At 33.3% G+C, this 15,733-nt stretch overlaps 1 protein-coding gene and 2 pseudogenes across 1 annotated transcript; 1 reads left to right on the forward strand and 2 right to left on the reverse strand.

Moving 5' to 3' along the window:
- LOC148205196 (uncharacterized) lies at window positions 1-10,044 on the forward strand (annotated as a pseudogene).
- On the reverse strand, window positions 9,503-10,969 carry LOC148205197 (uncharacterized). The gene is made up of 2 exons (XM_088103634.1): window positions 10,305-10,969; window positions 9,503-10,192 (listed from the first exon to the last, which is right to left on the reverse strand). Exons 1-2 carry the CDS (start codon window positions 10,967-10,969, stop codon window positions 10,108-10,110), a joined length of 750 nt encoding a protein of 249 aa, XP_087959760.1. The 3' UTR covers window positions 9,503-10,107.
- A 2,492-nt stretch (window positions 10,970-13,461) lies between these two features.
- LOC148205198 (uncharacterized) lies at window positions 13,462-14,706 on the reverse strand (annotated as a pseudogene).
- Window positions 14,707-15,733: the final 1,027 nt, after the last annotated feature.

Raw genomic sequence — 15,733 nt, forward strand, 5'->3', positions numbered from 1 at the left:
ATGGATCGAGGGTGGATTAATTTACCACGCATGAGCACTGAGTACGAGAGAGGGGTAGAAGAATTTATAGAGTTTGTGCAACATAACGCGAGTACAAGTGGTGATGATGAAGTCAAGTTCAGATGTCCCTGTGTGAACTGTTTGAATGGGAGGAAGTTGAACACAACTGATATTAAGGAAGATCTTATCTATGATGGTTTCATACGAAGTTATACAACATGGATATGGCACGACGAATTAACAGACTTTCCAATTGTCTCTCAAACTGAAAATGTATATGATTCCACAATGGATATGGAAGATGGAGCAGAAGAAGACAACTTAGAGGACATAATCCGCGATGTTGGCGTAGAAGCTTTTGCCAAAGCGCATGTGTATGAAACGATGTCCACTGATGCGAAGACTCCTTTGTATGCCGGTTCAACTAAGTTCACACGGTTATCAGCTGTGTTAAGGCTCTTGAATTTAAAGGCAACCAATGGATGGACTAATAAGAGTTTTACAAAATTGTTGTCATTGTTGAATGAAATGCTGCCAGATGGAAATACTTTACCCACTCGTAATTATGATGCAAAAAAAATTCTTTGTCCGATGGGTATGGAGTATAAACAGATACATGCATGTCCGAATGATTGCATATTATATAGGAATGAGAATGAAGTTTTGATAAAGTGTCCAAAATGTGGGCTATCACGATACAAGTCAAAAAACAACGGTGAAGATAATAGTCACATAAAAAAGAATGGTTCTGCTTTGAAAGTAGTTTGGTACCTTTCACTCGTGGCCAGACTTAAGCGTTTGTTCACGAATCCCAAAGACGCTAAAAACCTAAAATGGCATGTAGATGAGAGAACAACTGATGGATTGCTTCGTCTTCCAGCTGATTCAAAGCAATGGAAAAATATTGATCAAGAATTCCCCCAATTTGGTGAAGAATGTAGAAATCTTAGGTTTGGCTTAGCTACTGATGGAATGAACCCATTTGGTAATTTAAGTATCAATCACAGTTGTTGGCCCGTTATACTGATAATTTAAAACTTATCTCCTGGATTATGCATGAAAAGAAAGTACGTGATCTTGTCAATGTTAATATCTGGTCCAAAGCAGCCTGGAAATGACATCGATGTTTATCTCTTGCCACTAATTGAAGACTTGAAGTTGTTGTGGGTCGATGGGGTTGAAATATTTGATGCCTTTGCTTCAGAAACTTTCATGATGCATGCCATGTTATTTTGCACCATTAATGACTTCCCAGCTTACGGTAATTTGTCGGGGTACAATGTGAAGGGTCATAAAGCATGTCCTATATGTGAAGAAAACACTACAGCTCATCAATTAAAACACGGAAGGAAGATAGTGTATATGCATCATCGGCGATTTTTACAATCTAATCATCCATATCGAAGGTTAAAGAAAGCATTTAATGGAGAATAAGAGAAAGAAAATGCACCCATTCCACTTACTGGACTTGAAGTTCTTGAAAAAGTTAATAAAGTACATCATGTATTTGGGAAAACCTCGAAGAAGTGTTCTCTAACGACCCCTTGGAAGAAGAAATCAATATTCTTTGATCTTCCATATTGGTCAAAGTTAGATGTTAGACATTGCATAAATGTCATGCATGTAGAGAAAAATATTTGTGATAGCTTGATTGGTACACTACTAAACATCTAGGGAAAAACCAAAGATGGAGTGAATGCGCGTTTGGATTTGGTTGACATGAAGATCCGAGAAGAGTTGGCACCAAGAGAGATTGGTAAACGTACTTATTTGCCCCCTGCATGTTACACAATGTCCAGACAAGAGAAGATAAGATTTTGTCTTTGTTTAAAGAGTATCAAGGTAACACAAGGATACTCTTCAAATATCAAGAGCTTAGTGTCAATGCAGGACTTAAAGCTTGTTGGACTGAAGTCTCACGATTGCCACGTCTTAATGCAACAGTTGTTACCGGTGGCAATTCGTGGAATTTTGTCCAAAAAAGTTAGGCAGACCATAACTCGATTGTGCTCATTTTTCTCGTCAATTTGTAGTAAAGTCATCGATCCTACAAAGTTAGATGAACTTCAAAGCGAAATTATCATCATCTTGTGTCAACTAGAAATGTTTTTCCCTCCACCCTTTTCTGACATCATGGTGCATTTACTTGTTCATTTGGTCAGAGAAATAAAGTTGTGTGGACCAGTACACTTAAGATGGATGTACCCTATGAGCGTTATATGAAGATTTTGAAAGTGTATGTCAAAAATCAATATTGTCCAGAAGGTTCAATGGTTGAAAGATATATTGTTGAAGAAAGTATTGAGTTTTGCTCTGATTATATGACTAAAGCAAATCCGATAGGAGTCCCTCGGACATCATGGTTGAATAGATATTGTACAAGTAAAAGCATCCGAAATGTGAATGTGGTGACGAAAAGTCGTGAAGAATTGATGAAAGCACATATGTACATATTAAACAAGACAGATGAAGTGATCCCATTTTTAGAAGCACACAAAGCCGTTGTAAAGGACAACTATCCACGACAATCAGATAAATGACAGGTTATGGAGCATAACAGAACATTCTTGTCCTGGTTCAAATATGAAGTTTCGAAAGAATCACGGTCCTTTGAGACTTTGTTGTGGCTAGCAAATGGTTTGAAGTTTGATGTTGTATGTTGTACAGGCTACGAAATTAATAATTGCACATTCTATACAAAGACTTTGGATAATAAAAGCACAGTACAAAATAGTGGCATCAGTCTAGAAGTTGAGTCACTACAATTTTCCACATCCAAAGATCAAAATCCTGTAATTGGATCCGTGAGATATTATGGTAGAATTGAAGAGATATGGGAGGTTGATTACACTAAGTTTTCCGTTGCACTCTTCAAATGTAAGTGTGTCGACAATAAGAGTGGTGTCAAAATAGATGAATCTAGTATGACACTTGTTGATTTTCGAAAGGTTGGTTATGGAGACGAACCGTTCATCATGGCATATCAAGCAAGTCAGGTTTTTTATGTCAAAGATCTTGCGTCTGACCATTGGTATGTTGCTCTCCAAGGAAAAAGGCAAATTCAAGATAAAGAAGAGAATCTAAGTAATCTTCATATTGCTGACAACCATCCATTTAAAACGACAATAAATTTGGATGACGACCCTCTAATTGATGATATACAAGCAATACGAGAAGATCATAATGAGGGAATATATATATGACCAATCCATATGATTATGTATGAAATTCATGTTTGTGTAAATATTTATGGCTTTTGTTAAATAATATATGTTATTTTATAAGTGTTTTATTAATCTTTCATCTTATTTATTGTGAAAGATATATGGCTGAGTCACCTCATTCGTCAGGCGATGAAGTCCCCACCACTTCTAGGCAGACGAGAGGATCGACGAGGTTACGATAGCTTATAGTCTCCATGTAATTGCACCACCTTAAGTGTGAATACATAACCACTAATAGATTTTGTCTCATCTGAATAAGAGATTTAGTTAGCATCATTGTACCCTTCTAGTATAGTGGGAAATTCACTATATTCAATGGCATAATCCATTGAACCTCTTAAGTGTCTCATAAGTCTTGCAAGTGCATCCCAATGTTCCTGATTTGGACATTGAGTGTACCTACTCAGTCTACCTAGTGCAAAAGCAATATCAATTCTAAAAAAGCTCATTAAGTGTAGTAAGCTCCCAATTATCTAGGCATACTAGGCTGAGAAATAAATTCTCCTTTATTTTTCATTAATTTAGAATTAACATCATAAGGGGTACTCACTGGTTTAAAGTCATAAAACTCAAACTTCTTATGAAGTTTTTCAATGTATTATTCTTGGGATAGTAATATACTATATCCCTTCCTTATGATTCAAATACCTAAAATCACATTGGCTTCACCCATGTCTTTCATTTCAAAATTTGATCCTAGAAACAATTTAGTTCTAGTGACAATCTAATTGCATGTACCAAAAATTAACATGGCATCCACATACAAATATATAATGATACAATCACAATTTTCAGATTTAGAGTACACACATTTATCAACATCACTAGGCGAAAACCTATCACATAACAATACATTATTAAGTTTTTTATGCCATTGTTTTGGTGCTTGTTTCAACCCATAAAAAATATTTTAAAAGTTTGCATACTTTATTCTCTTGATCAGGTACAACACACCCTTCAGGTTGAGTCATATAAATTTCTTCCTCCAAATCACCATTCAAAAAGGTTGTTTTAACATTCATCTGGTATATCACTAATTTATGGATAGCTGTTAGAGCTAACAATACTCGAATGGAGGAAATCCTAGTCAAAGGGGCAAAGGTATCAAAGCAATATATGTTGGATTTTTGAGTAAATCCTTTTTGCTACTAATCTTGCTACTAATTCTCTATAGATCCATCAGGGTGGTATTTTTTCTTAAAGATCTACTTACAACTAATGGGTTTTGCTCCTTTAGGAAAATATGCTAAAGTCCAAGTATATTTTTCTTAATTAATTCAAATTCAGTCTCAATGGCCTTATCCCACTATTTCGCATCAAAAGCACTAGTAGTCTCTACAAAGCTAGTTGAATCATTATTAACGAGATAAGTATAAAAGTCATCTCTAAAGGAAGTTTATTTCCTTTGTCTTTTACTTTTTCTTAAATCATCATTCAAGGTATCACTATTATTATCAATAGGATCAAATGTCTCACTAACCTTTAAAGGAAAAAAATGTTCAAAAAACTCAACATTTTTTGTCTCCATTATAGTGTCATAATCAATCACATCACTTTTAAGAACCTGAAACCTATAGTTAGCACTATGCTTTGCATAGCCTAAGAACATGCAATCAGAGGTTTTAAAACCTATTTTCCTTTTCTTAGGATTAGGTAACATCACCTTAGTTAGGCACACCCACATTCTTAGATATTTAAGGTTAGGTTGATAACCTCTCCATAACTCATAGAGAGTTTTACCAGTTTTCTTATGAGGTATGCTATTTTGTAAAAAACATAAGCTTATTAGGTGCACTAGAACTAATAAGCATAACATTCATCATTTTCTTAAGAGTTCTATTTTTTCTCTCGCCTACTCCATTAGACTTAGGTGAATATGGTGGGGTCACTTCATGGATAATACCTTCTTGAACACAAAATTCATTAAATAATACATATTCACCACCTCTATCTGATCTAATTCTCTTAATTTTCTTATTTAATTGATTTTTTACTTCTGCTTTATAAGTTAAACACACACCACATGCTTCATTGTTATGTTTGATTAAGTACATTTTAGCGTATCTAGAATAATCATCTATAAAGGTCACAAAATAATTTTTACCTCTACTAGACATGGTTTGTTTCAAATCAGCTAGATTAGTATATAAATTAACCCTAACAATTCAATTTAATGTTCTATAGGATAACATGTTTTCTTTGTCATTTTAGATTCTACACATATATCACATTTACTACTTTGTTTATCATGCATATTAATTAATCCTAATTGTTGTAATTTCAAAACATATAGGGAATTCACATGCCCTAATCTAGCATGTCATATATCATACAAGTCAACAATATAAGTAGAAGAACTTGATTAATTAATAATTTCATAAACATTCACTATGAAGAGTCCTTAATCACAAAACTAGCAAGGAATAAGGTTGGTGCAATCACGAGGTATTGCGCAAGTTCCCCAAGATACAACAAGAACTTTCTAGATATTTTTGCGGATCACAGAACTAGCAAGGAACTCTAAAGAAAGTAAAAGAATAAACCCAATATAAAAGGAGGATAAAAGAAGAAAGAAAGAAAAAACTAAGAAGATAACTTGCGGAATAAATTTGCCTTTTGAGACGGAAAGAGAAAGCTTTTTTCTTATGTGTTTTGGAATGTAGGAAATGCTCTATTTATAGAGCAAGAGGAAGTCCCTCTAGGTGAGAAACTTGGTCAAAGACAGTTTGCAACAATAATGAATAATAAATAAGTAAATAAACTAAATGTTACACCAAAGAATTTTTTGACAACAATAATGAATAATAAATAAAAAAATTGAACGTTTTCACTTTTGAACGTTGTCCAACGTTCAAATCCAACGTTTTTTTTGTAATAAAATATTATTTTACAACACCCAACATATATCAAACTTTGTTAAGATAAACTCTAACCCATGATTCTGAAATATTATGAAATAAACTATAAATCTAACTCAACCTTATAAAATTGATTTGAAAAGTGAAGTTTGCACTCATTTATATATTGTAAATTAGTCTTATCTCTAGTCAAATGCATAATTCTCAACAAATTTCTTTTTCAGCTTATATTCCTAATTTCATTATAAATAAAAACTAGTTATAATAGAAAGAAAAATATATCGACTCACTACACTAAAATTAGATATTTTATAGTATCTTCAAACTAAAAACTAAAGATTTGTTTTAATTTTAGCAAAAAAAAGTCATAAATGACTATAATAAAGAAATAGGATAATATTAAATATGTTTTTAGTAATTGAATTTTGATGCAAAATTGAATTTTCTCTTCATCAGAAACTTTAATATATTTTGATCTTAAATTTTAAAACTAAATGGATATAATTCTTTTAATTCAATTATTTTATATTAAAATAAATAAAAACATTTAAGGTTGAGTTAAGAAGACTATATCCAATTTTTAAGTTTAAGAATCAAAATTTATCAAACTTTTGAATATGAATAAATTCTAATTTTGTGGTAAAGTTTAATGAATAAAAACATATTTAATCTAATATTTTATTCAAATCAGAAAAATTTATAATATTATTTAATTTGAAAAAAATATCAAATAATAATTAAAAGTATAAAGATAACATTTGGACTGCGAGTCGAAACCTAATTTTAATTTGTCATAGTTCTTCGCCTTTTTCTTGGTTTCTTTAATAATGGCGAGTAATCTTAGAAACAAAAAGCCGCATAGTCAACATAACCGATCAAACAGTGGAAGCGCATAATTAATAACCAGCGAATTAACGTAGCACGAGTGAGATATCAGAATTGAGAATAGCTTAGAAAACAGCAATAGAAAAATAGACAAGTCAAAAAATTAAGCAGTTGTTTATTAAATGAACAAGTATTTTTTAAATTTAATTACAATTAGAAAATACAATTGGTTTATGGTATTTAATTTACCACTTCTCTGAAAATTTTTAAATAAAAATGAAAACATAAGTTACCATGTTACTTCTTGAATTATTTAGACATATTTAAATAAGTTTATTTATTTTAGAACTTTATAGTTAAGCCCATGAAGCTTTGGATTAGTTTCTTCCAAAGTTTAATAAAATACTCTTATTCAATGTTAAAAGTACGAGTATTCACCATAGTGTTGTGGTATAGCTTAATTAGTATTCATAGGAAAAATCACTCAAATAAATTAGAAACCAAATTAATAAATATTAAACTTGTAGCTTTATCCTTAATTTAAACTCTTACAAATTTTGAAACAACTTCCTCTATTTTAGCATATATTAATTAAGAATATTTTATCTGTATTGTATATCTATTTGGTTAATCTCAAACGTCCAACCATCAACCAAACAATTTAACTCCAAGTCTGATGACTCTTTGGACTGAGTTACTTTGATCGACAATTTTAGGTCGAGCTCCTCTAGGTTTATCACTCTTGGTCGATTATTATGGACCGAGCTCATTTGACTTACCAGTTCAGGTTTAACTCCTCTAGACCGGCTACTTTTAACTAACTACTTTAGATCGACCAGACTGAGCTCATTTGAACCAAGTTCCTTTGGCCGACCCCTCTTGGTCAAACACTCTAGAGAAAGCTCTTTTGGCTAACCATTTTGGACCAACCTCTTAGACATATCACCCATGTCTGACCACATTGAGTGAACGACATGATTGACAGGTTATAGAATGGTTAGATTAAAAATAGTAATGATAAATTAACCTGATTAGATCGTGATTAGGTTACCAAAAAGGGAAAAGTCCACAACAACCACTATAAAGCTCTAAGGTATGTCTTTCAGACACAGACATTAGACATGCAACATATCACTTTATTAATACTATATCGGTCGGTCATCTACTAATTTTAGCATCGGAGTACCTTCACCAGATATCATCTCAACGATTCTGGACAAATAAGAGACTTTGGAGACCTAATGAACGATAGAGAAAAACACAACAAACAATCCAAGAATTAACACAATCCGTTCGCTCAATAGCACAATCAACTTCTGAAACATTATCCAACAGAAATAACTATAACCCAAATATTTAACTAAAATTAATATAGGGGTGGAATGATCTAATTATAATTTTTTTACATATAAAAGATATTAAAAAAGTAAAATAATTTGCAAAGTAATAAATTAGTTCAACTACGAAAAGAAAAATAAAAATTTTAAAATTATATTATAGATAAGTAAACAAACTCTACCCCTATATTTGTTTGAGTGTAAAATGAGATATACTAAAAATATCATCAAAGATCCTACAATTTATTGACACAAAATATATATATATATATATATATATATATATATATATATATATATATATATATATATATATATATATATATATATAAAAGATAGGTCCTACAAGTGCAGATATTTCACCTTAACTAATTAGCATCCCTTTTTTTCTTTCTTATTTAAGAAAAAGATTTGTACAAAAAAATAATAAATAGATCTTTTAAAAATAATATAATAAAAACATCAATATTTTTTATTCTAGCTTTGAATTATTATGACACAATCCTTTTACATATTGTTCCATTTGAATCGAATTTGAATCTTAAGAATGCAATTGTTTAAAATATTTGACAAAAGAGTTTTGCAGTCAAGAAATCTTGCATGCACTGTTGGATCATGATTGTTTTGTGTAAGACATTTATGGTCCCTGGGTAAAAATAAAAAGGAATCTGAAATTTAGTTTCTACTTTATTTTCAGATTTGTATTTGGTGTTTTACTTTCTCTTTATTAGATAGAAGAAAGAGGCATCTGAAAATGGGAAAGGAAATAAGGTGTTACCTACCGGAGCATTAAAGGCGTAGAGAAAGGGACAGAGTTCAATGTTGAAACCCAAACGAGTTCACCTGCCTTCATTAAACCACTTTGAATTCACTTTAATGCACACTTCAACAGTGACCAACTTCAAACAACCATGCTTTCTTTCTTCCTCACTCACCCTCCTCTCCTCCACCAGGAAACCTTCCTCTGTTAAATGTCCCCAACCCACCTTCTCTTCCCTTCATTTATGTCTTCCTCTCTCTCTCTCTCTCTTTCAATCACTTCTTGCATTTTATAAACTGTCAGAAATTACTTCAGAATCTACTCATCCACACTCCTTTGCACTCCTCCTATCTACCAGTGTACCACATTTCAGAAAGAAGCACTTAATTCATCAAACTGCGTTGCATGCAACAAATATATTTTTGTATGTGAATATTCAAACTCAATGTGAGAGGATACGGCATGCAAAAAATCTACAAGTGTAATAAAAAAGGGAGCTTGATTAAAAGAAATATTTTAGTTCTAACAAAAAATCAGTAGTTAAAAAGCTAAAATCAGTCGCAAATCTTAACGACTGAATTAGCCACCAACAATAAATGGAAGTGAAAATGCTAATCACAAAACACTTTGACGCACTAGTACAGAAAGGCAAAACAACATCGGTTAGTTTCCGCTGTAGGCCTCGGTTTTCGAACCGAGGTATATCCAGGCGAGACATAAAAAAAGAGGATTTGACCTCGGTTCAACCTTAACCGAAACAGTAGAAGTTTTGAATTTTTTCGTAGAATTTTATGCCTCGGTTGTAGCTTGAACCGAGGCAATAGAGTCCTTTCTTTTTTAAACGAGGTTCATACATTCAATTTCTTATCAGTGGTCAAGCCATCTATCCTGGAGGGTTCAACCACCCCATCAACACCAAAATTAGCAGTATTGCCTTCGCCTTTTCCCAGACTCGAGGAGCCCCTGGGGACTTAATCGCGGTTTCCTTAGAAGGGGAATCAAGGTTCACATTCATCTCATTACCTTCCCCTTCATCATGAACACTGTTCGTAACATTTCCTGTCATCTTCAACTCTTCCATGATATGAAAGCTCCTGTTACAATCATCGTGGTCCACAAAATGAACACCACCCACAAACAACCAGATCCAATCCAAACCAAGCAAACACACAACACATCACACAAATCCTGTAAAGGTCCAAAGATCAAAATCAAAGAAACAAATATCAGCAAAGAAAGATAGAAACGCAGAAACACAGAAACAATTATCAGCAAAGAAAGATAAAAGTAAAAAACTCACCACAAACGCAGAATCGCAGAAACGCTTGGACCATTGCTCGGACTCGATCTTGGATCCTCGTTGTCGCGGCTCTCTTCCTTCTGCTCGATCGAGGAGATGATGCGCCACGAGGGAGGAGCGGCGGAGGGAGGAGCGGCGGAGGGAGGAGGCGGCGAAGGGAGCAGAAACGCAGAAACGTCGTTGGAGGCAGCGGCAGAGGACGACGGAGAGCAGCAGCGAGATGCGTTGGAGGCAGCGGCAGAGGACGACGGAGAGCAGCAGCGAGATGCGTTGGAGGCAGCGACAGAGGACGACGGAGAGCAGCAGCGAGATGCACCGGTACAGTCGTTAGAGGCAGCGACATAGTCGTTGGAGGCACCGAGGAGGCGCTGCAGCGCGGATCTGATGCAGGGGTTCACAAAGCACTTCCCGAAGCCCATGGCGGTGTCGGAGGTGAGCGGAGATTGAGGCAAATTACGGAGGCCGGAGATGCGGTGGAGGTCGGCGGCGAGGATGTTGGAGACCTTGAAGAGTGTTGTTCGAAACGGTGACGAATGTGTAAGGGTGAGAATGGTGAAAAAAGAAGACGGAGAAGAGGAAAGAGTGGAGTGAATGCACTGTGGAAGGAGAGAGAGAAAAAAGAAAGACCAGAGTGGGCAGAAAAGTGGGCAGAAAATATCAAGCATACTAACCCGGTTATTTGGTTAACCGAGGTCTAATTTAATGCGTGTAGGGACCCGCGTAATGTTGACAGGCTTTTATGCTTCGGTCTTATAGTCATCGAGGTAATAAACGCTTTTTTGACTCAGTTCAAAGAGAACCGAGGCCTATAAATACTTTTTTGATTCGGTTCAAGGAGAACCGAGGCCTATAAAATCATTATAATCACAAAACTACCACCGCATTGTTTTATGCTTCGGTTTTCTGAAAACCGAAGCACATTACCCGCGTTAGAATCTTGATTTTGTACTAGTGACGTCAATTTCAAAATCGGTCGTGAAACAACCATCAAAATTTCTATTGCTAATAGAAACAAATTTTAATTTAATAAAAATAGTTTCTGGTAGCTAATTCAATTACGAATAGATACAATTTTTAATTTAATTAAAATAATAAGTAGTGGCTAAATAAATTGAGAAATCAATCTACTTATATACAATTCTCTATAAAAATTTATATTAAATGATTCAACATAAAACCAAAATGAAAATAGTTCTTAAATACACATGCAAAAGTTTTAAAGTCATCATATAATTAAACATAAGTAATGTTTTTGTGGACTACTATCACTAGAATGATCTATTACATCATCTCGATTGCTACGAGGATGAGAAGGGTCTGACATAAGATTCTACTCCTTTATGTGTTGTAAAATAAGTTTCATAACCTCTTCTTGTTGGGGTATGCATATTCATTCTATTGTTCTGTACATCTTTATGTGTCATCTTTTTTTGAAATACCTTGTCTTTATTTTCAGTTCACCATTAATTTAATTTCCAAATAGTTTCACACATCTCTTTTATTTGATGAACGATTGAAGCTTGACCTGTACTAAAGAGAGCACATGTAGAATAATGAGAAAACCTTTTGCTTAATGCACTAAGTTCATACACATCTCCCCTTATTTTCACCTTCAACAATAGCAAAGTATATGTCATTATCATCAACTGAGGTAATAGGCACTAGTGCAAAAAAGAGTTTTTACGTCTATGTCTTTTGGCCTTTAACGTCTAAGAAAACACCAACATCGTATTGGGAGACGTTAAATTGACGTTGGATTTAAAAATTCGACATTAATTGATGTTAATTGATGTCAGAATAATATCCAATGTCGGACATAGAGCAAATTTTGATGTCGGATATTGTCATTGTCTGACGTTAATTAACGTCAATTAACGTCTAATATTGTCATTGTCCAATGTTAATAAACTTTTTTCTTTTTTTTAATTAATTGTGATCCATTTTTACAACTCAACGAGACCTGAAAAGCAAAAAAAAGAAAAAATGTAATCTAGTTTTTGGTATTTTACATAGCATGAACTATAAACTATAAGGAAAAACACAAAAGCTATGACAATAGTAGTATTAATTTATGATTTTTGGATTTGATAGCAATGGTTATCAGTTTTGGTTTGATACTTTTTTACTACTCCTTAGAACCCGTAGCTTAGGAAAAAACACATGGAGCTCTTACTTTGGGTCTTTGTGAAGTATAAAAATTATTTGGAAAGTGAACAACCATATATAGATCTTTAAATGACCATAACATTTGCTCCGGTTGTCCAATTTGCTATTATTATATATGGACTTGGGTTATGAGAAAATTTCCAATCACATGGCAGTCCCCATAGCCGGTTGTTCCTTCTAGATTTTAAAAAAAAAAATGTTGTTTTCTATTTTTCGTCAATTTTTTTTGTTTGTTTCCAAACTTTGCAAAATTATTTCACATAGTTAGATTTTGAATTTTGATCTAAAATTTTTTGTGGGGGCTTCTCATGATATTTTGGTGCTTTGAACAAAATTTCAAGTCATTTGAAATTATTTTGAATATACTACTAGTTTCGCCTTAAAGCTTGGATGCATAACGTGTAGTGTAGTATGAACAACAAACAAGAACAATAAATAAAAACAACAAACAAGTTCTTTAAAATGAAAACTAACCTTAAAAAGGTGGGTTTGTTAACATAAAGTGTTACCGCTAGTGAGAGAAAGCAGAATGCGCCTATGAAGGAAAAGAACACGAAAATAATCGGTCAAAACAAACGAAAATCATACCTAAAGTAGTTAACCAACATGCATTTGTATAAAATGAAAAAATATTACATGTGCTGGTCACCAAGCTTCATTCGAGAAAAGTTTGAGTAGAGAAGAGGGGTCTCGTGTTAAGATAAAGTGAATGAATTTTCAACCTCCCACCCAAATTTTTATTGAATTCACTAACATATAATGTCTGATTCTTAGGCATTCGACATCTTATAATCATTTGACGTCTAATTCTAGGACATTCGACATCATACATAAGTACTTTTTCACTTTCGCGCCAAGCATTTTTGCGAAATTTACCCAATAGGACGCCGACCTTCACAATATCTAACGTCTTAAAACAAATTGACGTTAGACAAGTCTATATCCGACCTGTAAACTGAACTTTTATTTACAAAAATGCTACCGGTCAATTTTAACGTTGACTTTTTCGTTTTCCGATGATGAACGCGAGACATTGAAGGCTTATTTTACAATACTGAGGAAAGTTTTTGTGAAGGGGAAGTATTTGATGTTGTTAGGCTTCTTTTCGACATTGCTTATATTTCTCCTAAAAATAAAGTGAAAAATGTTTGTTGTGAACAAAACATGTAACAAATATTAAATTATGACATAAAGTTTAAACACACTACAAGGTCACGAGTCTTATAATTGATTCATTCTTCAGTCTTGATTTTCTTTGTTCTCGCTACAACTTCAGAAGCAGTTAGTCATCATTATAGCTCCTTAGTTTAATATATTTATACACAAGATAAAATTGAATACCTAAGTGTAATATGTTGAATTTGAATTGATATAGAAAATATAAAGATATAATTAATAAGATTACAATTTTCTCAAAGTGAGTTGTCATAGATATGGAACCACCACATTAGGCTGAAGCTCCATTCTCAACAGTCCGATTTGTCATGGCAATGACACTATTCTTTTGGAATTTTGTAGAACTCCAATGTAAGACCAAGGTTGCTTGAATATTTGGTGCAATCTAGTTCCCCTTGTCTTGACCCATCCTAATTTTATTCATTAGAGTTTTGAAAATACGAGAGCCTTTTGTATAAAAAAAAATTGATATTATGACTCACTCTTGTTCTAGATCCCACAAATACTCTTTTTTGCATAAAAAATCAATTAAAAAACATAGTTGACTATTATAATGTTAATGTAAATATCATGGAAATTACCTTAAACTCTTCGAACCTTTTATCTTAAAGGTCAATATGATCTTTCATCCAAGTAGGACTAGGTTCATCAAATTGTTGCTTGATGATGCGTGAGATTATAGTAGAAGGACCATTTGTTAGTATAAAACAATGTAAACATATTGTCAAAATAATGACATATTGAAGAATAAAAAATAAATTAAATTTTACTTACTCTCCTTTCTCAACATGAAACCATGGCCTTTGATCCATGACATTGGCCGACTCATACTCAGGTGTAAGTGACCCCTATATTGGTGAATGTTGATTCATAGTGGCTCTATTGAAAAGACAGCACGAGACAAGGGTTCTTTGTGGATAGGACATGTACACTCAATGGTTGTTAGATGAATGGACGAACTAAGAGAGTTAGTATTAGATGAAGCTCTCTCACTAACATGAACAACTCGACTACCATGATTAGGTAGTAGAGGACCACCACCTCTATCCCTTGGTGTCATATACAAGTGAAACTTATTGCATATATAACATTTGATAGAATAATGAAATTAGAACAATCGATTTTCAATAAATAAATAATCTAAATAAAAAAGACTCAAACATGATCGTTCTTTCTACAACCAAATTTGTCAATTATCTTGTCTCTTGTAACTTCAATTATTAGAAATCACAATCATATTAATGTAAAGCATTATTAATAAAAGATATGTAATCAATTTTAATGTATGAATTACCGATGAGGTATTTGTGTCATCATAATCACTATCAATGTCACCCTCACCCTCACTTGAAATGTATATTATTCCTCATATTCTTTATCTATCTTTGTTTGATTGAGTAAGTTTATAGCTATTTCTTTTCCCTCACCATCAACATCAGCAAGAGAATCATGAATGAAGTCTGAATCAACGTGTAGTATTACTTGAAGTTGTAGAAGCTTATCATCTTGTTATGGAATTGATAAACAAAATTTTTGATCCCCGACAACGACGCCAATAACTTGTTAGGACCTCGACAAGTGTACTAAATTGTATCAAGTAATAAATATGGTAAGACCAAGTATCGTTTCCCAAGAGACTCACGGCCTAAAAAATTATGTGATTTCTTGATTAAATATGACTTGAGAACAAAATCTTTTGGTTTAAATTGTAGAAAATAAACATGAATGCAAGTGTTGATTAATTGACAATAAGAATGCTCAGGTGATTGGTTTGTAAAATATGGAATGATTATGTTGTTGGGGTTCCACTTATCCTATCCACTCTCATGTATTTATGGATTCATCTTCTTCATTAATGTTAATGCCACTTTCTAATTTACTTTAGACCCGATATCTCAGCGAAGAAAGTTTATCCTTAATTACTAGTTTACAATGTCTTGTCTCCCTAGCAATTAATTCTGCGTTATAAACGCATAGAAGCTTAAAGGCAACCAACCCTCATATCCCTATGTCTAGGCAATACTGCTTTTGGGAGAGTGTTAAATTGGCTTTTAGTCGCCTAAGGCGGAACAAAGTCTGGTCCCCAC

The sequence above is a fragment of the Vigna umbellata genome, chromosome 1 (genome assembly GCF_029865625.1).
Source record: "Vigna umbellata cultivar VRB3 chromosome 1, Vumbellata_1.0, whole genome shotgun sequence".
Lineage (NCBI taxonomy): Eukaryota > Viridiplantae > Streptophyta > Magnoliopsida > Fabales > Fabaceae > Vigna > Vigna umbellata.